Raw genomic sequence first — 24921 nt, forward strand, 5'->3', positions numbered from 1 at the left:
TCATCTGACCATGTAACAAACACTACAGAAATGACTGTATGGTATGCAATAAATGTATAATAATGCTTAGAATCTTAGTACAGTAGACTGAATCTCACTAAATGTGAGAAGTGAAAGAAGTGCCAAAACATGCAATAAATGCCTCATATTCACCTTGGGAAGATGTTAATGTGTCTCTACATGTCCACTATTTCATTTTCTTAATTTTTTGTGTTGTTCAAGATGAATTCTACTCAGGAATGTCTAAGTGAGCAATCAGCCTTGCTGAAGTTGTCTGACTATGGGCCCACAGCAGAGGGGGAGCAGGATAGTGGGCAGGACCAGAATAGTGTTTGTCCAACCAAACCACTGGAGAAGGCGAACTCCAAGAGAAAAAGAAAAAGAAAAAGAGGTCGTGGAAGGGACTGTCTTGAGACAGTCCGCACTTGTGATCCATATTCTCCAGTGATTGGGATATTTGCCTCTGACTAAAACAAAACTCTAAATACACTATGCGATTAATGCATTATTACATTACTGCAACTGTTCTTACAAGACACTCACTTATGGACATGTTATTGTATCAAATCTGTCAAGTCTGTTGCTGATTCGTCCAGTCTGTAGAATGGAAAGTGAGGGAGGTCGTGAGCAGAGGGTGGTTGGGGTCTCAAGCCTGGAGGCAGACATGGGTTATGGGCAGCTGTGTGTGTGTAAAGACAGTGGTCGACGGTGTAGCAGGCAGGAGTGCGCCTCTCCGATTACAGTACCTGTCTATAAAAACCGATCCAGCGTCAAGCATCCTTCTCTCTCCTGACCCCCCTGGGGTCCCCAGAACCGCACGAATGATGAAAGCTACATCTGGGGTAGCAGTCTCACAAACCTACCTTGTTTATTAGTCCACTTTTGATGTCTGCACCTAGTTAAGGCCTCGCTTCCCTAAATAAGACTAGGCAGCTACGGGGTGGCATCTGGGGTTTCGCCTTGGGAGGCATCAGCTTGATTAGGGACAAAAACGTGCAGTGATCAGTTTGATAGACATATTTTATTGGTGTGTACTTTGTATTAATAGTGTAGTACAGTAGTTACTCAAATTCTGTGGTGTAATGCTTAAATTGTAGATTGTAACTAAAAATTAGTTGATTATGAGTGCATCTATTGCACCTATGCAGGTTATATGATGGTTAGAGCTTTCTGATTATTGGTGTCTTTCTTATAAGGCTGAAGAGCATCTTTTGGTGCCCACTGAATAGCATTTCCCTATTAAAATATCTGACATTCCCCATGACATTCAGGCCCTGCTGAAGGACTCTGTGGAAGCAGAGTTAAAGCCCGGCCTCTTATGTAGCTCCGACAAAGGCTGTTTATTGCGGATTTCTTTACTGCGCTGTGTGGTGCACACCTTTTTTTACTGCACGGAGAGAGGGCTTAACAGTTGGGGAACGAGTAATAAGCGCCATGTGAACGATGCAGGTCCGTCTGAATGAGCTCCCTCTGATGCTGTTTACAAGAGCCGGCCCTTTTTAAGAGTCTCTTCCCCAACCATGGAAAGTCAAATTGCCCTCTGCTTAATTATTGTCAGGGTGTATGATTTTTACAGAGGCCTGATCACAATGTGATACGCTCAACAGTTTTATGTTGAGATTTTTTTTTTGAGTATAGAATATCTTTATTCTATGCGGATTGATTTCTATGTTCCTCTGCTGAGTTTGCTGACTTCACCTTTCTTCACTCTTCACTCTTTCTCTCCATGCTGCCCAATGTTTTTATTTCTTTACTTTACCTGTTTGTTCAGTCATTCTGCCCCATAAATTTCATTTTCTCCTGGTGTCTGGAGTTGGTGGTTTGTCTTTAAAAGCTACAGAAAAAGAGCATTTATCATTTGACCCAGAAACAGGTATAATTCTACACTCTGAATTCTGGTTTTGAAGCCAATTATGGAAAACTGGGCTGTGGCCGCTAAGCTTGTGGAAGTGTATTATGTTGGCCAGTAGGTGGCATGAGAGACAGTATGAATGGGCATCAAACAGCAAGACGAATTTTCCCCTGCTCCAGTTTTCATGTTATTTTCAACCATGCAGGACATAAATGGCAATTGAAAATAAAATTTCCTTTGGGGGGGAGGGTTAATTCTATATAATAAGTCACTGTATGCCTGACATTGGTTAGTGCTCACTGTGTAAGGCTGTATTTTATTATTTTAATCATGTTTTTGGTCAGTTTGGATTTTCAACTACTACTAACGCCCAGTCACTAATTATTACTGTCTGAGCAAGCAAGAGCAGCAGCTGTGTGGAATGAATGATAGACTTTACCTTGAATACTTTTATAGCATGTATTTAATCAGTAGCACAGTTGTACTGATTCTCATTATACTCGCTCTACATTTTGACTCTGTACTACTAATCTTATTTTGTTTAGGATGTTGTTCAGGCTCTTAACCTACTGTTTCATAGAGTTGAGGGTGCGCTGTCCATGTCTTGTCTCTCTTTCAGATGACTGTCAATCAACTTCATGAACTGCAAATATGAGAGCGGTGAGTGTCTTGTGATTAACAGTGAGCCATAGTAAGATAATTAACTGTCAAATGAATGTTGTAAAGGTTTATGTTACATATAACTAGGGGTCAGAATTAGTCTTTTTTTTATTATCTGCAATCAATAAATACATTTATATGGTTGCATTTATAATGTGTTAACTTTATCCTTGTAATATTAAGTTTCTCCTATGTCTCTAAGAGATCAGTGGAGTTCATTTGGGTTTTCATTAAGCAAGCTAACATTTTTTAAAGAGACTGGTTTCAGAACACCAAAATGATGGCCTAGTTTACTGATTTGTGTTACAGTTGAGGGGATAGTTTTTACCCCATACAAATTCATAGAAGATGCTTGTTTATACTTCATTGTTTGCGAAGAATGGAATCAAATCCATCATATTTTGGGTTTTAGGGAGGTAAGAAAGCTCCTCTAAGCATGCACTTGTCCTGAATAAATATGGAGCTGTGTATTCACAGTATATGTGGTGTAAACTGTGCTCAAAAACACAGTGTATGGCTCCAATAATAACACAAAATTACAGAATTTAGCACAGGGAATATTGCAACCTGGAATGCATCTGAGCTACTTCCATTGTGGGGTCAGCCATATGAGCTGAAATTTATATCACAGTGTTTTCTAATATCAATGGAAATTGACAATATGACATCATGACAAATTAAACACAGTAAATAAATTAATCAAATTAATTTAAACAAACAAATAAGTGAAGGAATGAATAAATTAATTTTGAAAGCCATTCCAAATATATAAATAACCTGTTTAAGTGCAGTGAGAGCACAACTTCAATGCTTTTTGACACACACGGTCTGTTAGCTTCTTCATATTCCTATTTATGCACAATTTTAGGTAAGGAAGAGTGTTACTGCCATTTCCACATTAAGCTACACAGTGCAATGACATAGCAGTGTCCACAACATGGAAAAACGCATATCATACCATAACATACCATATCACACGGTTACTCACATTTATGCTGATATATCTTTCACCCCTGTTACACTGTCATTAGCATCATCTCTCCCACAGTCCTTTTCACAGTCTGTAAATGAAGTTGATAAGTTCAGTGGTCGGGATTGTACTTTCATGCATTTAAAATAGAGATGCACCAATCATGAACACTTTGGTTGATTCCAGTGTCTTCATAGCCAGGTCTGTGGAGAGATGATTGTTTTTTTTAACAATTCTATTTATTTATTTAAATATATTTAAATGCTTGAAGCCTGCACTGTGTGGTGAGTGAACACATGAAACACACTAGTGCTAGTACTTTTTATTACTCAAGCAACATAAATAACATCATTTTCTCTTGAATGGGTGAAATTGATGTTTTAAATTTTTAAACAAAACATGAATCAAATAAATTGTTACATCAAATGCAAATGGCAGTTGGCCATTTTTTAATTTAGTGTTTAATTTAATAAGGCAGGTCTTTAAGGTCTGCCAAGCAGCAGAAGCCACTTTTAGGAAAAGGGAATTACAAAAGTGGGATAAAAGTACAATTGGAGAGCAGCGCACAAGCTGATAAAATGACAACATTAAATGACAAATACCAAAAATGAAAACACTTGCAATGGATGCACAATAGGCCTAAAATAATCGCATAGCAGAGAAACAGGTACAAGTATCAATAAAAATGTCCTTTATATAGTTCTTAAAATTAGAAATCAAAATTTTCAGTGTTTTTGTAGTGTATTCCAATTGTGTGCTGCAGCAGACTGAAGTGATGAGGAGCCATTAGAGGTGTTTGTTTTAGGGACTTTTAAGTTCAATGTAAAGAGAAGACCTGGTCTTATACTTAGCACATGCTGCTGTATAAGAATTGGTAAATAGGGGGGCATCTGACCTAGAAGAGTCTAAAAAATTAATGTAAACCACTGTATATTGTGAAGAGTGTGTGAGGAGAGTCAATTAACAAGAGAGTAAACAGAGCAATGATGAGTTCTAAAAGGGGCATTTGTGACAAAACGGATAGCAGAATGATAAAGAACATCAAACTTTTGAAGTGCATCTTTGCATGACAGTCACCATAATGTGGGAGCGGAAGAACAGCCATTTGAAATAGTGATTTTGGCAGCATGAATGAAGGAGAAATTGTTTCTGTATTAAAAATTGTTTAGCACAATGACTCATACATAATTATACAGGTACAGTGCTAGTGCACTTGCTTGGCTCAAATAACTCGTAAAACTGCAAAACAACAATTGGTCCAAAATCATACAATGCTGACTGATTGTAGCAAAAAGTGGGTGATTCAGTTTTTATCAGATTCTGATTGTGCCCCCACCCCTCCCCCCAATTTAAAATATATATCATATGGTTTTGATTACAGTGAATTTTTGATTCTGCTGTCACAGCAGGTCATATTCAATCAAACGTAATGTACTCATATTAACATTCTCACTGCACCAACAGTGAATAGAACATAAGCCAAAAGTAAATCAATAGCCTTTAGGACCCTGGGCATACTCTGTGTCTGTGGAGGCCAATAAAAGTGTGGCATGTCTTGTTGGCAGGCTGTGTGCACAGACTGACTGCTCTGTATTCAGAGCCAGTGGTGTGTTTAACTTACTGTGTCTCCTACACACTTCAGCTCCCCTGCCATTTCACAGCATATGCCGATAACATGGAAACCCTTGCATTTTAACACACATGGGCAACCACAGTACACAGCCACAGAAAAACACTCGGTGCATTCTGAATAACACAGTACCCACAGGCATATGCACAACACACACACATGTTGCTGTTTGAAGCTATAATTTGTGTTTTTATTTAGAGCAGGATTATAATAATAATAGAGAGAAAGATATACTGATAGATGTAGAGATAAAATAGGTATTCCATGGATAAGACAGGTATTTAATCAAGCCAAAATTAAACACATAACCTGTACAACTAGAAGACTGATAAATGTAACATGTCTGCAGATGTAGATGAAAAAATATCCAGACTAGACTAATGTTACAATTTGACTGTATCTGATGTCAGCCACCATATTAGAATTTTGGATGTCACTTTACTGTAGGACAGCGTTCATAAAGCTACTACGTGAATATTTATTAAAAGTGTCTTTTGTAAAGGCTGCTTTTGTCAACCTTAAACTATTGTATTTTTCTAGCATTGAGTTGTGTCATGTACTTTTGGGGTGAAATGACATAGCAAGTTACAAAAAACTGACTTTGTAGCATTGTGTGCTTTATGCTGATGATATGACATAACTTAAATCTTAGAAATGGTAAAATGAAACTCAAAATAAATCTCAGGACCACAAAAAAATATGTTTTTTCAACCAGCCTCAAATAGCAAGCTATGTCATATTCTCAGCATTGTTTTACTGTGACATACAGTGGGGTCTTTTCACCCCAGAAAGTGTAAAAAATTATTGTCATCTGAGATCGATGTTTTATCAACTTGATATCAAACCTGGAAAATTCAACCTTCCTATTAGAATATGTGTTTATAAATGTTTATGTACGTTTATGTCAGTAGTCATAAAGGGCTCATGTAGGTGTCGTTTAACCTTATGAACTGACATGCAGTAAAGTGGTACTGAATTTGGCAAGATGTTCCTTTTAAGAATAGGATTCAAATGCTTGGATTTCAGTAACTACAACAGTCAGACATTTGTACCCTTGTTCATTACAGAAAGTCATATAATAGGTTAAAAGTATTAATTGTTTTTCCTGAGCCAATAATTTAATACAATTTTAATTTGTCCACAGTTGGATGGCTGTTTACATGGTGAACCTTTTTTTTAAGTTCTGGTAGATTTATTAATCCTGATCATGTGTCTGTTTCCATAATCCACTTGTGCATTTTGTAAATGTGCCAATTTAATCTTTTTCCTCTGGTACATCAGTGATGCTCCTAAGACGCTTGCTGACCTGTTGCCATGTAGCCTTCGCTGAGGTGCAAATAAAAGTTTTTGAATCCTTCATATGCTGAATTCCATAATGAAGTGGTAATTCTGAAAACCTCAACTTGAAATGAAGCTGTCATTTCTCCTATGTACATAGTCCAGACCATGCCTTGTGCCTGTGAAACTGTTCACTGTGGCTGTTTAGCTGCATTGCAGCTATTAAACATTACTTTTGCATATCAGGTTTCTGATTGCTGATGTCATGTTATAAGAGTACATAAATTACATCATAGTGTTTTTATTCTAGCAGTCAGCAGAACATAACAAAAACACAGGCCAGATACTACCCTGTATAGCATGCATATGAAGTTGCACTGTCTCATAATTGTTGAATGAAACTGATTGACTTGACATATTCTTTATATTTATTTAAGAAAAATGCATTACCAACACCTAGTGTACAGGGACTATAAACGGTATTAGGACATTTTGAACCACTGTAACATTGGTAAACTATAATGAAGTTATTTCAGGTGCTTAACAATATGTTTGCCAAAATGAGACTTGTTTCAGTGAAATGCTTTTATCATAACATCAAACTGATGGTAGACTTTTTGTGTAGAGAAAGCCTGCAGAAGAATTCTAACAAGACTGCACAGCGAGGGAAGTGTAAAGCATAGAGGTTGAGATGTCAAATTCTGGGGGATGTTTTTCTTACATTGGTGCTGGTGGGCTTGTGTTCAGTGATGGGATTATGAACTCACATTTTTGGATGCAAATCTGCAGAAATCTGCAAATAAACTTCTCAGATGATAACAATCTTAAACACATCATCTGCATTTTGAAAGAATACTTGAGCAGAATTTCAGTCTTGTAATGGCCTGTTTAAAGTAAATGCCCCTTTGTTATTTTGTTTCCCAACACAGTTAATCTGAGACATTTTAAAGTATGGCACAAAGGTTCAAATACCTTGGGGCCACTGTAGCTCTGACTTTTAAAAAAAAACTCTTTGTTTATAGTTGTTACTAAGTTTTAGTAAATGTGACCCACCGATCTTTGCAGTTGCAGCACTCAGACCTGGCTAACAATGGGGATGGTTCAGATCTTTTGGGGTAGAACACTCATCATTATGTTTTTTTATTGGTTATTTCTCTGTTTTTATCAGTTTGACATGCAGCTTGTAGGTGTGGTCTGAAAGAAGTACTAGATGGCGAGGACTGGACTTTGTACCTGACAGACCTATCAGTCTCTCTGGAGCACCTTGTGGACATGAAAATTGATCAGATATGTCATGGATCGATGCATTCTTCACTGAACTATAGACAGTATTCACACAGCTCCAGGCACAGTAGCAAGTTCCGTGCAGAGCACCAACAGGAATCAGACTTGGATGATCTAATAGATTTGGTCTCAGCAGACACTGTTGCATTGAAACTTACTTGATATCTATTGTTTTTAGGTCTTTTCTTAAGTGTGGTGCTAAATCTAATTTCAATTTTAGCGTTAATATAGAAAGGTACATTATCATGTGATACAGAATCTTTTTCTTTAAAGCATAGAATTACTTTTACATCAGACACATTTCATAGTTTGTTGGTTGGATGTTGATTCCTCTCTACAGAAAATCAACCACTTTCATGTTGGCACACAATATGAATCGAATGTTGAAGCATTTTCCCAAAGAGTACAACATCTTTCCAGAGACCTGGTGCTTACCAGCAGAGAGAGTATGTGAGCTGGTTTATGTGCTCTGGGTCTGCATGGCTGTTTCTGTACTATGTATTATACCATTCTTTCTGTATTCACTTTGCATTAATCATGGGTTTGTTTGTTTTGTTTTTTGTTTGTTAGTTTGTTTTAGTTTTTTTTGTTTTTGTTGCATATATTCTACTGTCATTTAAATTTTCACTCAACTACTGAGTATGGAATGATCTGCATTCTATGTTTTTGGGGGCAATGGAGGAAACATTTTCTTCTTCTTCAGTTACAGTGACTTTCAAGCCTACAGTAGGGGTAAAAATCAAAAGACCTACATCTGCAAACCGGACACAGGTTGCAAGGCCGTGGGATCTTTCTCACCAAATGCAGGAGGGATATTGAGCCTGGACAGCACATGATTTGCCAGGACTACATATTCAGGGTAAGGTCATCCTGATGGTCATTGGATGGAAAGTGAGCATTCTGTATACTCTGATCTTTATGGCTCTTATACTGGTATTGCACCATACGAAAAAAATACGTTATCAGCGTTAGTAGTCTAATATCTACTAGTATTAATGTTATCTAATAACAATTCCAAATTAATTCCAAATAAAAGACCTTCATGTAGTCATAATTGGCACAGAGGAAATTAATACAATTTTATTCAGAATAAAAGTTGAAATTGAAACTCTATCTGTAATTAATACCAATATAACATTTTTCTATATCAGACAAGAACTTTGTTTATAAAGCATATGTCAATGTAATATTATAGTACATTGCCTACGTTAATAAACCAAAATCAAGATAAGAACTCAAACTCGGGTGAAAAATGTATGCAATGAAATACTTGAAGTTTTAAAACTATGTTTTTCATTTCTATTAAGTACTTAATGGCAGTTTGTGTAATTTTGAGACATGTCACGAATGTTAATAATGCATGAATAATCACATATACGTCATCTCAAATAAGTTACTATAAACATATTGTATTCTGGCATGTAAACAAATGACTTAGACAAACTGGTACTGTGGGTACCTAATAAAAAGGCTATTTTAATTCTTTAAAGTTAAATTAATAAAATCATTGTAGTAACAAAACATGCAGTATGTAAGCTTGAAAACTCCAGAACTCCTTCTGATTTAAATTGAAATCTGTGTCATCTGTCTGTGTTTTAGATATTTCCATACAAACTTTCTAAATGTTTCTTTACAGCCATTTCTCATTGATGGCTTCAAGTTTGACTTGCGTATCTATGGCCTGGTGACATTGATTGACTCTTTGCAGGTATTTCTTTATGAGGATGGCCTGGCTCACTGCTGTACCAACCAGTACTGCTACCCCAAACACAGCAACATGGTGAGACGTAGAATATACACAGGCTTATGAAGAAAGAGGCAATTAGAAAAAGATGAACAACAGTGTTTCCATATTAAGACATCGTTTAGGTAGTGTGAAAAAAGAGCATATTGAAAATCAATAGACATAAAATGACGGAGAAGCGGCTTAGAAAATGGATGGATGGATGGATAGTACTGTGCAATTTAGTGCAAAAAAATAAATAAATAAATAAATTGAGTGGAACCTAAAAGGCTGATGTTTTGAAAGCATGTACATTGCAGTTAGACATTTTGAGAAGGTAATAAATTTAGGCCCTATTTGTTTTTTTGTGGAGCACTTGCCAGTTCATTTATTTCACTCCAGTTTTGCTGTAATGTAACTTGTTATTTAAACATTTTTCCAAAATTTACAAACTATGCTTTATGTTACTTTTTAATATGTTACCTATTGAATTATAAATTTGACTATTTATTGTAGATTTTAATTATTGTCCTTAAGGTACATAGAATGATAGAAAAATCAAGGGTCACTTTTTATTTAGAAAGCAATTTAATAATAGTAGAGAATCTTGAGTGACTTCTGGAAATAGTCAAAGCCCAAATTTCCATGTAGATAAAGGAAGGCGCATGAAGAAGGATAATGACTGATCAGCACTAAAGAATGTCAGAACTTTTTATGCAGTTATTTATGAGAGGTTCAGAGACTGTAGCAGTGAGACGGTCAGGTTTCAACACACTGTCTGTCACTGTCTATATCTGTCCTTTACAGTTTTTTAAAAGCTACAGTTTACACAGACCACAATTGTAGGTTTTACTGCCCCATAAAGCATAATATTAGCTACCATATAGATTCATCATACACAGTCATCACTTGCTGTCTCTTTCTTTCTCTTTTTTTCTCTCTTCCAGCATGATGTTTGCATGCACTTGACAAACTATGCAATCAACAACAACAGAGAGAACTTTGTGCGATTTGACAATGCAGGCAGCAAAAGTTAAGTTCAGCTTTGTTGATCTAATTGTCATTGCATGACAGAATGCAATTGGCCTTTATTTCACCCTTGCATAACCTTGTGGTTTAATTACTATAATGTATAACAATGAACAAAACATGCAACCTATCCATTTGCCTGGGTAGACTTATCAGGAATTGGAATAAAAGTCTTTGAATGTCCATGTTCAACTAAGACACTCAAGTGGTATACTTATCTGTTATTCTGTTGAGACCTGCTAAGATCTATGATTAGCTCTTCCCTTTCCATGCAGTCATTAATTAGCATAGTCATAAAAGATTGTTTTCTGAAGGCAAGGCCACACCCCCATGCCCCTTATATACAGCTGATGGTTCCTGATCAGCAGTCGCAGATGACTTTTGCCTAAAAGGCGCCTGCTGGAAGAGATGAAGTGTGACACAGTAAAGCTATGGGCAGATATTGAAGATGTGGTGATTAAAGCACTGATCTCAGCACAGTACCTACTCTGTCACAACTACCACTTCTGCTTCCCCTGGCATGCAGTTAACCCAGCTGGGGCCTGCTTTGAGCTGCTCGCCTTCGACGTAATGCTGGACCATCGTGTCAAACCATGGCTATTGGAGGTGGGCTGAGGGTATGTCTGTGGGTGGTATGTCCACATTGGGTGTTTTAGTGGTGTAAATCTCACTATAAAATTCTTTAGGTAACAATTAACCATTTGCAAAATAAAGATTATCACACCGTTCAGCCATGCAAAGTAGTTTCTAAGGGCCGCTTCCTCTGTCAAGCAGGGATAGCGAAAAAGATGATATTTTTATTTTTTATTTCATTCTTGAAGCTGAAAGAGTTTGGGATAAACTCTTTTCAAGATCAACATTTTTAGCTCAGCATCAAAACTAATAACAGATAGACTTAATCTAGCATTAAAGTAAGATAAACTTTATCTGGATTACTGTATTTGACCACCTATTTTAATGTGATTTCTAACAGTGGTACAGAACAAAGTTAAGATCAGCTGAGTCAGCTGTTGACAGAAGCTTGATAAAATAGTCATATTAAAACAGGATGGGTTGGTCAGGATGATGCATTTGGGATTTAAAAACATTCTGTGTACTGCATATACTGCACTCTTGTTTCTATGTTTTCATGGAAGTTATGCAAGCTAAACTTGCTTGCATTTAAGTTCTCCTCTGCCTCTCCTCAGATGCCCCGACTACTTCCAGTAATAGCTTTTGCATTAGCTCATCTGAAAGTGCTCTTTTCTTTGTTCTTAGTTCAAGCTTATTAGACCTGAAAACCTGCCGCTTTATCTTCCAGTTGCTAAAAAGGTTTTCCTGGTCTGATACATGTAAACACAATTTCTGGAATCCAAAATAGCGTACTGTTAGTATAGTATAGTTGTATTGTTAGTTCTTAAACATGTATGACTCCATGTACTCCTGTCTATGTTTTAGCATAAGTATACAGATGCTACCAGGAATCCTGAGATGTAAGTTTTGATGTTCATTACAACAGTAACTAAAAGAAGTGGGTGCTGTCTTTATCTTTTACCATGATTCAATTTCATCTGATTATTTTGGGCTGATTCAAAATTAGAGTACACAAATGTGACTTGAGAAACTTCACACAGAAGTGTAACATACACTGTAAAAGCAATAAACCAAGCTTTTGGTTTTGAATCTTGACCATAGGATTCAAACTACTGTTTTCCCTAAGACAGGCTAAAGACAGCTGTTGGCTGAACAAGGACACAAAGTGTCATTCATGCGAAGCACCAGTATGTAGTACCCTATTAGTATTTTTTTTTTGTTTTGTTTGGTATGTTTGTTTATTTTTACCGGTCAACATTATCATAACCCTGCTGAATTATATAGGCTGGGATAGAATAAAGTGAGAAAGTGACATTCTTGTAATGTCAAATTATATTTTTCTGAGCTGAGGACGTCTAAAAGTCACACAGACAACATCATAATCAGAGAAAAATTAGGACACCAGCAACGCTGCTGTTTCCGACACATGAACCACTGCAATACTGCATCTGTGCTGAGAATGATCCACAACCAAAATGATACTTCTGTGGTGGTCTTCGCCCCTGAAGAACAGGCTAAAAGGGGCTTAAAAATGTATACAGAGAAACAGATGGACTACAGTCTGTAATTACTGTATATACAAGGTGCTCATTTATGGTAAGTGGAGCTGATAAAATGGACAAAGAATGTAAATACAAGGAGGTGTACTTAATGAAGTGTGTACTCATACATGCAACACATAGCAGATCACATTATAATTTGCTTATGCATTTTATTGTCACTTTCGTGCCTTCTGTAGTTTTTTTTCACGGTGCCTTAAAAAAGCATGTATGTTGCAGCTTCTCACTCAAGTTCATCCATGCATCCTTGAATAAATCCATGCAGTGAAGCTCTGGGAAAAATCTGAGGTTTAAACTGTAAGTTGAGAAATAAGTGAAGTTCTGTAAATCACCTTGGTATAACCTATAAAGCAGGGCTGGACTGGGAACTAAATTCAATCCTAGACTCCAACCACAGTGGCATCCCCCACAATATTTAAGTAACTTTTTTTTTTTAATCATGCAGGCCCCCAAAATGCTTTTTAGAGATTTTTCCCCCATCTCTCTGTAGCTAGCCTTCATCGTGTATCTTTCCTGGTTGTTATTATTATACTTTGTTCTGGGGGTAGCATACTGAAAATGCAATGGGCCACTGATATGTCTAAGCATGTAAACTTTAGAATTCGCGAACACACTATTTGTGCTGGGTGGTTTCCATTCTTTTTATATAGTGCTACATTAGAAAAATATTTCTGTTTTTGAATTACAAGCCAGGTACATCAGATGCTTCACATCATAAAGCATACTGTTGTATTTGATAATTGATTTTAACCTTATTAATGGTGCTGTTGAATCTCCATCGTCACATCAATGTAGTACATTTTTAACAGATTGTATATCTATTTTTTTTGTGTCTAGTGCCATCTGAGCAAAACCTTCTATCTCCAAAATCGTATGTTTACAAAAGCAAAAAAAACATTGCTAACTTATAATGGAAGTTAATGTAAAAGATGTTTTTTCAAACAATTTTGGCAGCAGGTGTTTTTCAAATTGAATAAAAAAAACACAAATTAAGATTTTGTCTTGAGAGCAACAGTGTACATGGCTATGTTTGTGGGTGTTTTGTGTATGTGTGTGTGTAGGTGAACCACTCACCCAGCTTCACCACAGACTCGTGGCTTGACAGGGAGGTAAAAGATGAACTATTATATGACACCCTGGTTCTGGTCAATCTGGGAGCCTGTGACAGGCAAAAAGCCAGTGAAGTGGAGAGATGTCACATACAGAAGAGGCTTCAGCCGGCCTCCAAAAAGGGTCAGTACAGAGAGAAAAGCAGTTGCATATTTGCATGCTCTATGTAAAACATGGACTAGTTGTCTTAGCAGACAAGCATGAATCCAGTCCTAAGTGTAGAAGAAACCAACCATGTGCTTGTTTTAGGCATGTGTTAAAGTATGCACCACTGAACTGAATCCAAATTTAAAAAGTTAAGATATGCTAGGAAGCTAGATGTTTTTACAGTTGATAGAATAAATCAAACAATAAGGTATGTTGTAGAATTAAAAATGTCTGGTTTAGGCCTGAAGTGGCTGAAACGTCAGCCTTGTACACACAGTTGTGTGAGAGTTTATGAATTCAGAAGTTGTCTGATTTCTGTATGAAATCTGAATGTCCTGTTTAGATTTCTTTATTTTTATTGAATAAATAATTTGGACAATTAGAGTTATCATTGATGGAAGAAGTATGTAAACCTCCAGGATAATAAACTCTTGACAAGAGAGTAATTAAAGTTAGGCATATCAGTTAATTTGGAAGTGGGCTTGACTTACTATTTCCATAAAATAAAAAAAAAAAAATCAACACCAAAATCAAACATGAAGCGGGTCATTCAAGCAACACATCAAAAACTAAACATGAACTGAGCTGAACTGTTTTGTATAGTGAATATAGTGTATATAATGGATAAAATACCCCCTAACTGATGTATAGAACTGATAAGCGACTACAAAAAGCTTTTGTTTACATTTTTGACATTTGCTAAGACAGTAAGATTATCTTTAGACTCTACCTGCTCAGGAGACTGAGGTCATTTGGAGTGCAGGGGCCACTCCTGAGGACCTTTTTCGACACAGTGGTGGCATCAGCCATCTTCTATGGAGTGGTCTGCTGGGGCGGCAGCATCTCCACTGCAGACAGGAAGAAACTGGACAAACTGATCCGGAGGGCCGGCTCGGTCCTAGGGACTCCTCTAGACCCAGTGCAGGCGGTGGGAGAAAGGAGGATGCTGAACAAGCTAGCATCCATGCTGGAGAACGACTCCCACCCCATGCGTGAGACTCTGGCAGCACTGGGCAGTTCCTTTAGTGACCGGCTCCTTCACCCCAAGTGTGTGAAGGAGCGCTATCGCAGGTCCTTCCTTCCTGCTGCTGTGAGACTGTACAACCAGCACTGCTCCCAGTAGACCACATACAATACAATATACACTTACATTCAGAATGCGAACATTTTTCATTGTGCAATAGGCTAAGTGCAATACAGATTTATATGCAACTCTTATTTTGTTTTATTATTATCCTTATTTTGTTGTAAATAGTCTAGAGATTTAGCTTTAATTTTTATTATTTATAATGTTGATAATGTTTATACTGTTTCCTGTTTCTACTACTGAGTGCCTTACTCCTGTTACTCTGCTGCTGCTGTAATACTGTGAATTTCCCCGCTGTGGGACTAATAAAGGATTATCTTATCTTATCTTATCTTATCTTATCTTATCTTATCTTATCTTATCTTATCTTATCTTATCTTTAATTATTATGACTAAGATGACAATCCAATGACATTTTAGAAGCTATTAATGCAGAAATCTAGATAATTGCAAAGGATTACAAACTTTTTCTCACAACAGCATGCTAGATTAGCAACAATATACTTACTTAGCCAGAGATTATAAAGACGGGTTAGAATATGAAAATATGGGACTACCCATACTGAAGACCCAGATGTGTCAATTTAGACTATTATGTATTTGAAAGTTGGGTGTATTCAAGTCTGCAGTAGAGATCCTATTTCCTCAGGAGCGGAGATCAGCAGGAACTACAGGCACGCAGAATGGAACAAGTCTTCAGGTATAAAGATGACCACCTGAGAGGCTTCTGAAGGATCCTCCCCCGCCAAGACAGTGTGGACTATGACAAGTACCTCAAACAATGCAGCTCTCTGTTCCAGGAGACTGCTGCCTCTCAGGCCCAAGAGAAATGTACAAGGTAGAGAAACATGTATCCAGTTCCATTCAAAAACATGCTGGAAACATTATATACTCAAACATGACATGTGAAGTGCTTGTTTACCTAAACTGGTGCATTTGCTGTGGTTTAGTGTGTGTGTGTGTGTGTGTGTGTGTTTGTATGTGTTGGTGTGCAAGCGTACTTGCAGGCAGCAGCTGCAGGAATTGCAGGAGAAGCAGGTACAAAGAAAGAGTCATAAACTAGGCCTGCAGGGAAAATCTGCTGGAGTGAAAGGAAAACCCTATCACAGTCATCCAAATTCTATGTGCTCTGACACAGACTTCCGCTCTTTCAGTCTTACACAGCCACAAATACACAGTTTTGTGAATTAAACTTTTGTGTAGAAGACAGAAACACTTTACCAAAAATTTGTCATTCATCTGCACGTGGTATGTCTCAGGACTTCCTCCCAGGTTTGACTCTACACATGCCCAGAGGCCCAGCAGCCATAAAGGAACAGCAGGGGCTTGATGCCGAAGAGGAGGAGATGGAGACACAGCATGGACTGCAGTATAGAGCTGGCTTACTCAGGAACATGGATATAGTGGAACAGGTCTGTCAACTCTTGAATGACACCCCATCATCAAGAAAGGGACCAGCACTTAATGTCAAGGAGGACCAAACTTACCAGCTAAGGTCAGCTCATATACAAGGCTGTTGAACTGAAGATGCAGTCAGTTAGTTAAATTGGTGCAGTTTTATTTTTCATTTAAATCAGTGAGAATTACTGTTTACTTTTTTGCTATTCTTAGGCATTCCACATTAGAATTTAGGTAATGTGTCAATTCAATTAGGAATAAGGAAAAAAAGCATTATAAATTTGACTATATGCATTTTTACACCAAAGATCATTTAAAATAAATTATGTATGTGCTTTTAAGATACGTTTCTTTTTTATTTGTTCTGTGCACATTGAAAATAATATTCTTAGACATTTGAATGTTAATGCCAGTCATTGAATTCATAGTCTCTTGGCAGACTGAATTGACAGGTCAGAATGTGAAATGTTGTCCATGCAGCTGGAGTCATTGGGGCACCACTGTGTGAATAGTGGGAAGAAGACTGCGGCATTAACACAACCAGTGCCAGATACCAAACAGCAGCTGTGGCCTGTACCACACCCTGCACTAGGCAGCCTGGCAGAGAGCCTGCACAGCAGGGTGCATTGCATGGTGTGAAGTGCGGACAGTTACAGCCTCCAAGGGTGAATGGCAAGCACTGTTTCCAAGTGAGTGTTACCAGGATCTTTGTCTTGCAGCTGTTGTGAAATTCAGCTAAGTGATATGCAGTTCTGTCTTTTTCAGGAGGCAAAAGGAATCATCAATTAGTGTAACTATTTTTTTTTTATTTTAAGCCTACTTAATAAAATAACACTGGTTTATATTAATTATAGTAGGATCAATTCAAGACAAATTAGTTTGATGTTAAAGCCAAAGGCTGAACAGAATTTTCTTTGGCTAGGTGTTAGCAATTATAAGGCCTTTTGATGGTGGTGAGTCTTTCAAATCGAAGGTAGTAATGGCAGAGGATGACCACAAATCTTAGATGCAATCCTAATCACCCTCTTGTAACTGTTATTTCTGTACTAATTGCTCAAACACCTTTATTATTACTGAGGTAAAAGCCTGTTAATTCAAGCATGTCGCATTCATTTTTCTTAGGAAGAGGCACTACAGGGTTAATTGTTGAAAAAACATCTTTATCTAATATTGTAGCATTATATGATTTTCATTCCGGAGAAATGCTTGGATTGTTTGCTTCACTGCAGTTTTATAATGAGAGTAACTGGAAGATACACAAAAAATGCCTGGTCTTAGGCAATGTCTTACCTGAAAGGTCAGTTTCTCTTTTTTTATTTTCAGTGGATCAAATTTGTGGACAGACTTTAATCTGTCACTATGGAGAAAGACACTAGAACTTGACGACTTGTTCCAATATGCTTTTCTTACCTCCTCTATCATATTTCTCTCTATTTTGCCATTTGTCTTTTGCAGTTAGTGCCTCATTTAGACAGCTGGGACTCATGGCACAAACACTGTCTGTGCCTTGGCAGAGATAAGGATGATTGGCTATTTCTGCAGAGATGAGGGTGATTGGCTATTTCTGCTGCTCTGAAGCCTCAATCACACCCAGAGCTTCAGGTAATCTCAGGCACTGCTCCTGTGGCACAAAGGCAACTCATAAAGCCTGTCATATTTCCGTATATATTGACAGAGAGGAGTTCAGGTGAGTCGGTGGTCTGTCACATGCTTACATAAGACAGTTACATATTTAAGGAGTTGAAAATGACTGGTGATGAGGAATTTTTCTATCATTCTCGCCTGACTCTGATGTATGAGGATATACCAAAAAATTAAAAAAGCAAACAAAACTGCCTCCTTCATTTTTACATAATGTTTAATTATTTATGTCTTAAAGGTGTTGAAAATGTTGTTGTGAAGTGAAGTTGTTTAGCAACTAAAAGAAAAGGACATACATAAAGCTTACAGATTGTAACTTCACTGTGATCTTTGTTTAACTACTGAAGTGATTTTTAAGTTTTTAACATTGTTATTCCATTATTGTGGCCCTGTTTTAGCAAAGGCACAATGGGTTTAGGTTTTCAAAATTTGCTTACAATACTGCAGAATAATAGATTGTTATCCATTTAGAAGTGCAGCCACCACAGAGATCAATGACATCAGCAATGCTATTCAGCTTCACCATTCATTCAAGTGACCCTTGAATTACCCATGTTAGAAGGACCTCAAAAAATTATATGACTATGGATTTATTTGCTTTTGAGCTCTTATCACTTTTGGTTGTCGTTTGGAAGTAAGTGTGATCTCTTTTATTTTCATATGTGTGTATATATATATATATATATATATATATATATGTTAATGTACACTGGCAGTCAAAAGGAATTGTTCGGTGCACATTGTGTGCTGATGTTTACAGCTGTTTTTGATTTCTTTGTTGGGCTCTGTCTCTTTTCTTCATCTGTTCACTGAAAAGAGTGAACAAAACAATAAAATATGACTGCATGTTCAACAAACACAATACAAGATGCCATGTGAGTGGTTTTAGGATATTCAGGTAACGACACAGCCAGCACAATCAGCCGGTTTAAGTCTGACTGAAAACTTCAGGGACGAAGTTTGGAAATGTTCAGAGAAAAAATATTCAACCACTGTGTGGACTCTGTGGACAGCAGTGATGAAATTAAAGGGATGTTGCTTAATTATCTTTAAAAAATACTGTTTGCATTATTTTTTTGGTGTTAACAACAATAAAAAATTGTGTCTTTTTAGCTATCATCTCTTTTGGTTTGGGGACGCAGTAACCTGAACACCACTCTCAGGAATCACCTCATCAGCATTTTTGCTTTTTCAGGAAAAATTTGAGTCAGTGAAGTGGCATGCCCTCTTGCACAATCATTTATTTCTATATGCAATTATTTATATATATTTATTTCCCATGTCTAGTTCCATACTTTTAGATATGCTTCCCATTTTTCCTGAGTCTGTTTTCTTTTTATCAGCTTACATTTGGTTCAGAAAGTGATAAAGAGCATTCATAATTCTCTTGGGTAATTTGATTTGCTGTAATGGCAGCTTTGCAGTATGTGATCCCTTGTAAATGCTTCCTGCACAGTTTGTGACTAGCATTATAGCATTCCAGACATCTGTGTACTGCTATTATCATAGCAGAGCTTATACTCAGTCTGTAGCACTCATGTAACATCTTCCCCTCCACTCTTTTCTGCCTGTGCGTTAAGACTGTGGAGCAGCTGTTGTCCAGACTATGACCTGCTTGAGAGGCGATATGAGACTAGTAGCCCTGCAGTCTCTAGGAATCCTCTGCTCCCTAACTGTGATAATTGTGCCACAGATGATGAGTCTACATGGTTCACCACAAATCCAAGAGTGCGCAAAGAAGCTGCAGATAATTTTACTATGATGGATACCAATACAGCATACTATCAGATGAAGCAGACGCTGCTGAGGCACCCACATGACATCAGTACACACCAGTATAAAAGTCATAGCATACTCCACCACAGTCTCTGATGATAACACCAAAGAAAACCTGTTACTTAGTGCTGCAAAAGACTATTACTGTGGCACTGAAAGTACTTATTGGTTCCAGCCACACTTTCGATACCATAGGTTCCTTTCCACACAGGAAAGTTCATGTGCAATAATGCACTTTCCTTAGACTTTCTTTTCTCTCATTCAGCCAGTTTCAGAAAACCAGCTCCAAACAGGTCCAAGAAGAATTTATATGCATTTGTTTTGTCATTTTTTCTTGACAGTTCTATTTGGCAATTAGAGAACATTTTAAATTTGATATAATAAAAAAGGATGAGGACTTCTGAATCCTGGATCCACTCCTGGTGGAATAATATGAAGCTATTTTTCTCAGATCTACTGTGGTGCGTTAGATGTAGTGTAAAAACTGATGTCTTGAAGGACATGCGGCACAAAGGACTACCTGTCATGCCATCGTATCCATCTCCTGACTCCCCCAGGGCCAAGGCCGATTTAGCAGCAGGATGTTGTAAATATCACACCATGGTCCTTGCTAGACAAAAGAAAGCTTTTACTATGTGTCCTTTGAGATTTCTCACTGCCACCAGAAACAAGATCTTTTTTACAGTCAGTCCCTATTAGCCACAATTCTCACTATTCGCATGGAGAAGACCATCTCTTTTACTATCAGTTCCCACCTATTTGCTGTTTTATTGCAGACATTACCTGTTGAGTTATTGTCTTTCTTGGACCAGGATGTGCTGATTAGGGCTATGTTCGTCTACATATTGCTTCAGGTAAGCAAAGGTAGTTATCAGTGTCAAAGAGGAAGCAGTATTAATCTGTAAGTGTGTGAAGTATTTGCAAATTGTTTATTCCTGACTGATCAGTTGCATTTCAGCTTGAATGTGTTACAACACTTAGAATGTTTGAATGTGTAGAATGTTTAAACCTCCTACTGCATACCACCTCTAGTTCTTATATGACCCCCACGCATGCATACACACACCTTGCCATGATGCATTTGTAAGACATTTAGCCTTGTTGAACCAGACTCTCTTAATACATTTAATTTGCATATGATGACTCATCAATGACTACTGAGAATGACGTGTTATGCTGTATAGAAGAGAGTTTTAGAGTTTTACATTTTTTTGATTGTCTGGACCTATATTTAGTATATGTAGTTTATGTGCTGAGAACTGACTCAGAAGGTATGTTGTTGAAGGTATGTTGTTGCAAAAGGAATAAACATTTTATCATGAGTTGCCAATATAGGATACTTTGCATGCAGTGCTATCCAGAAATCTGTCAGTAACTTTTTAATAAAAAAAGAAATGGAAAATTTGTAGCTCTTTTAATGACACTCTCTCTTGCTTAGGAGGTTTAAGTTAAGAAGTAGCACAGATGTTTGTGCGCTTCATCTGTGGGATATACCTTTATAATTTAATGGTCAGTTAATTTTAAGTAAGGTAAAATCTCAGAAAATTTGACATCCTTCCTAGGATCATATACTCCAGTTTGGGAATAGTGGTCCTAGAACAATGCTAGTACTTGCCCATCACTGACTTGCAGTTATCAAGAGATGGCAAAATTTTGTATGCTTGATCCATGTTTCTTGTTCAAATTTAATGGCAATTTTCCTTCTGGTAGTCATCTGGCAGTCTTGTTTTAGCTGGCCACAAAAGGCATATTTCACATGAAAAGTTAATATTTTTTATGTGAAAGATGTAAATTTAGGAAACCCAATGAACCTGAATTAGTTCAGGCAGCTTACCTCACTAAGACCTGAAAAGCAGCTGAGATTTGTGCCCCTTAAGGGCCATGATCTCAAGGTGAGAATTAACAATGCACACCACCAAGCTAAAATGAAAGGGGTTAATTTTAGCTTAGCAACAGATGAAGCAGGCCCTCTGCATTTTAAATCACCTGTAACAGGTGCGGCTCAAGTAAGCTAACACACCTGGATCACGGCAGGTGCCCTAATCCATACAACCTTGCTGTGACGCGTCAGTAGTTTTGTATTAGTGCTTAAATACAGGCTGAATCACTGCATCTGTCCTGTTTTTTTTAACAGCACTGCTACTTGAACATAAACTTGAAGTTAGCCCTGGCATGGCTGTGCCATTGTTTCTGCTGTTCTTTTTTGGGGCTGAGAGCAGAACAGTTTGAATCGAGGTAGACTTTTCAGTAAGCAGTGCCCTCAGTGTATGATTTTGGCTCATCATTAGATAAAGCACTGAACCTGTCTTTGGTGATTAGTGGTCTCAGACAGCCCTGTCCACCTCCTGTTGTTTTGTCTGGCTGGACTCTGTTTTAAGGCACGTCGGACCCATACTGCAGTGGGTTATGTCTAGCGTGGGCTATAATGACAGGATTAGTGTGGTGTAGTATCTGTAATTTTGATAAGTGTCTCTTAGTTTAGCCACTGTCTGGGTTGACAGGCTGGAATAAAAGACAGCTTAACAGGTGCAGAAGATTTGACATCACTGTAGAGATTTATATGTTTTAGTTGACAAAGATATTGCTTATGAATGTCTGCCAGAATGTCTGTTTTTCATTTTTCTATCATGTTCAATATCAGGATCAAATGTGATAAGACATATCCACATAGAATAGATGTTTTATACAACATCAACATCAGTTCACAATGCAAAAAACTTAATCAAAATGCTTTCATAAATATTTTAATAGACTTGTTTGTCATAGAGCTTTTTAAGAAGCAAGTATATATACACTTGTTAATCTTAGTGTTCAGGAGCAGCATTCTTTGTAAATGACAAGCAAATAACAAAACATCACCTGTTTTAGGAAGGCCATAAAAATATTTATCTTTAAAACATTTCCACATACATGAAACTAGAAATAGCATAAAATAAAAATAATGTGGCAGTACCCTTTCTCTAGCTTTGGTTGTGCCATTGCAGTGTGAATCTGTATTAGATGATAGACGAGTGGCTACCAACCCTCTGAAGATCTGCCATGCTGCAGAGTTTACTCCTTGCGCTAACTGATCACATCTTGTGCTTTTTGAAGATCTTGATTAACATCATTTGGTAAATTATGGTTCCCATTAAACTCTAAAACAGGAGGAGGGTTGGTGACCAATGATGTCCAAAAATTTAATGTCTAATATTAAATGGAGTCCTTCCTTCACTGAGGCAAAGGAACTTCTTCTCTGCATTCTATCAGTGCAGCTGCAGGTTTTGGGCTGCTGGTCAAACTGAGCCCAAGACTGGGTCCCCCTCTGGCCTTGAGCAGCTGGTCTGGTCCCCAGTGGAGGCAATAGGGGCAGGGACAGGTTGGAGGATGTTGCATTGTGTGCACTGGGGGGTAAAGTACTGGAGAGGGAAGCCCACCAAGCCTAGGGTAAGGAGAATGTGAAAGGCGCAGAGTGTCCAGTGGTCTCACAGAAGCAACGCTATATGGACTGGACAGACTGGAGAGTGGTGGCATGCCTCCCATACTGAGATGAGAGTACAGATTTAGGGGAATATGAGGCAGTAGGGGGTATGGCAGCCCTGTAGCTGCCTGGCTCACCATGAAGGCACACAGGTTGGGGTCCAGTGGGTGAGGCCAGCTCAGACTGTGGCGCTGTCGTTTATCCTTCATCCGTCTGTTCTGGAACCACACCTGCAATTATATGGAGGAAGGAGGGTCCAAGTTAGACAAATAGAGCAGTGCAAGTACATTCTTTGAAATAAAAGTTCTGTTCAGGTACATTTTCCACTCATCAAGGTACAAACAAATGTGCCCTTAAAGGTACAACAGTGCTTTTAAAGTCCAATTGTGTAACTCAATTATGTTTTTTCAGGTAAAAAGTATGTATTTGTACCTTTTATAACCTAATGTTTTAAATAGAAGAGTAGAATAAAAAGCCTGGAGACAGGACAGAGTGTGTAGAGCCCATACAACGTATATAATGTCATTGGATCATGATACAATTATGTTCCATAATTAAGGTACTGATATGTACCCTTGAGGGTACCACCAAAGTGACAAGAGGGGTACTGCCCCAAGTAACGGTCTCTGAGAGTGTACTGTTTAGTCATTGGTACCTGCATCTTCTTGACTAGATTCATTCTTAAACTGAGAATTTTAAATTTAGTACAGAACACTTGTTACTGAGGTACTTGGTACAAACTTTCAGCATAATATCTGATAAATCTTAGTTTAAGTTCAAAATAATCCAACTACAAAACTAATTGTCCACTTTTTTATTTTATTTTTTAATTATTTAAGCCCCTAAACTGCTGACTTGTTTTGTTGTTGCTAAGTTATGGCTTATTTGTTGGTAACAGTAATTATTCAGGGACTGAAGTGGGCCAACTCAGGGAGCCTTGTTTTTTAACAGGATCAATATTTTGACTTCAACTAGTAAGTCGTATAGGGACCTTTATGGTAGTCTCGGGGAGGTTGAGTGCTGCCGCTAGTTCACACCGTCTTGCCCGGGACACGTAGCTCTCCTTGCCGTACTCCTGCTCCAGACGGGACAACTGTTCGCGGGTGAACGCTGTCCTGTGCCTCCGGCTCTGCTCCACTCCGGCCAGTAGGGCCATACGCGGGCAGGAATCCTCCTCCCCATTATCACTGTCGGCATGAGCAACGGAGGAGACTGGAGCCTCCCTGCCGTCCGCCACTGTCAAGCAGACAAAGCACGAACTCTGTTATGAAGGTCTTATACTTTTATTTCACAGTATAGCTACATTAGGTTTAAGTCCCACGAGGCCTTGGGAGCATTTCTGATACTTTCAAGGCCAGAAAGCACATTGAAAATAAATGTTGCCAGCATGTATCTGGCATTAACGGCTTCCTTTGCAACACATGCATACTAGCACATGCTATATGTCCCATGGTAGTGCCCTACACTCCTTAGAATGGGAGTAGGCGGTTTTGGGCGCAGCTGTAGTTTTAACAGAGCGCCAATGAATGCACCCTGATACCAGTGAAACGACCTGAATTGTTGCAACACAACAGTAAAACTTATTCACCTGAGCTAGCAGCGTTACAAAGTGTTTCTCAGTCTTGCAGCATCACAAATAAAGCGCAGTGAAACGGCCACATAGTTTACTTACGCATCTTCCTCGGCTGATTCCTCAACTGAACTTTGACCTCTGAGCAGTACACGAGATGATATCAGTGCAGAT

General features: G+C 38.0%; 1 protein-coding gene and 1 pseudogene across 1 annotated transcript; one reads left to right on the forward strand and one right to left on the reverse strand.

Annotated features, from left to right (window-relative positions):
• Window positions 1–222: 222 nt before the first annotated feature.
• LOC108412128 lies at window positions 223–16232 on the forward strand (annotated as a pseudogene).
• Window positions 16233–22581: 6349 nt separating this feature from the next.
• On the reverse strand, window positions 22582–24921 carry eve1 (even-skipped-like1). Its single transcript, XM_017684299.1, has 3 exons — window positions 24850–24921; window positions 24169–24413; window positions 22582–23407 (listed from the first exon to the last, which is right to left on the reverse strand). The coding sequence occupies exons 1-3, from the start codon at window positions 24851–24853 to the stop codon at window positions 22928–22930; spliced, it is 729 nt and encodes a 242-aa protein (XP_017539788.1). The 5' UTR covers window positions 24854–24921; the 3' UTR covers window positions 22582–22927.

The sequence above is a fragment of the Pygocentrus nattereri genome, chromosome 14, assembly GCF_015220715.1.
Source record: "Pygocentrus nattereri isolate fPygNat1 chromosome 14, fPygNat1.pri, whole genome shotgun sequence".
Taxonomy (NCBI): Eukaryota; Metazoa; Chordata; class Actinopteri; order Characiformes; family Serrasalmidae; genus Pygocentrus; species Pygocentrus nattereri.

Bases quoted from the DNA above. Each gene is read 5' to 3' on its own strand.
- eve1 (XM_017684299.1), bottom strand. The intron at 23,408-24,168 runs GTCCCTATACGA...ATATAATTGCAG, and splicing joins TCCCCGAGACTACCATAAAG to GTGTGGTTCCAGAACAGACG.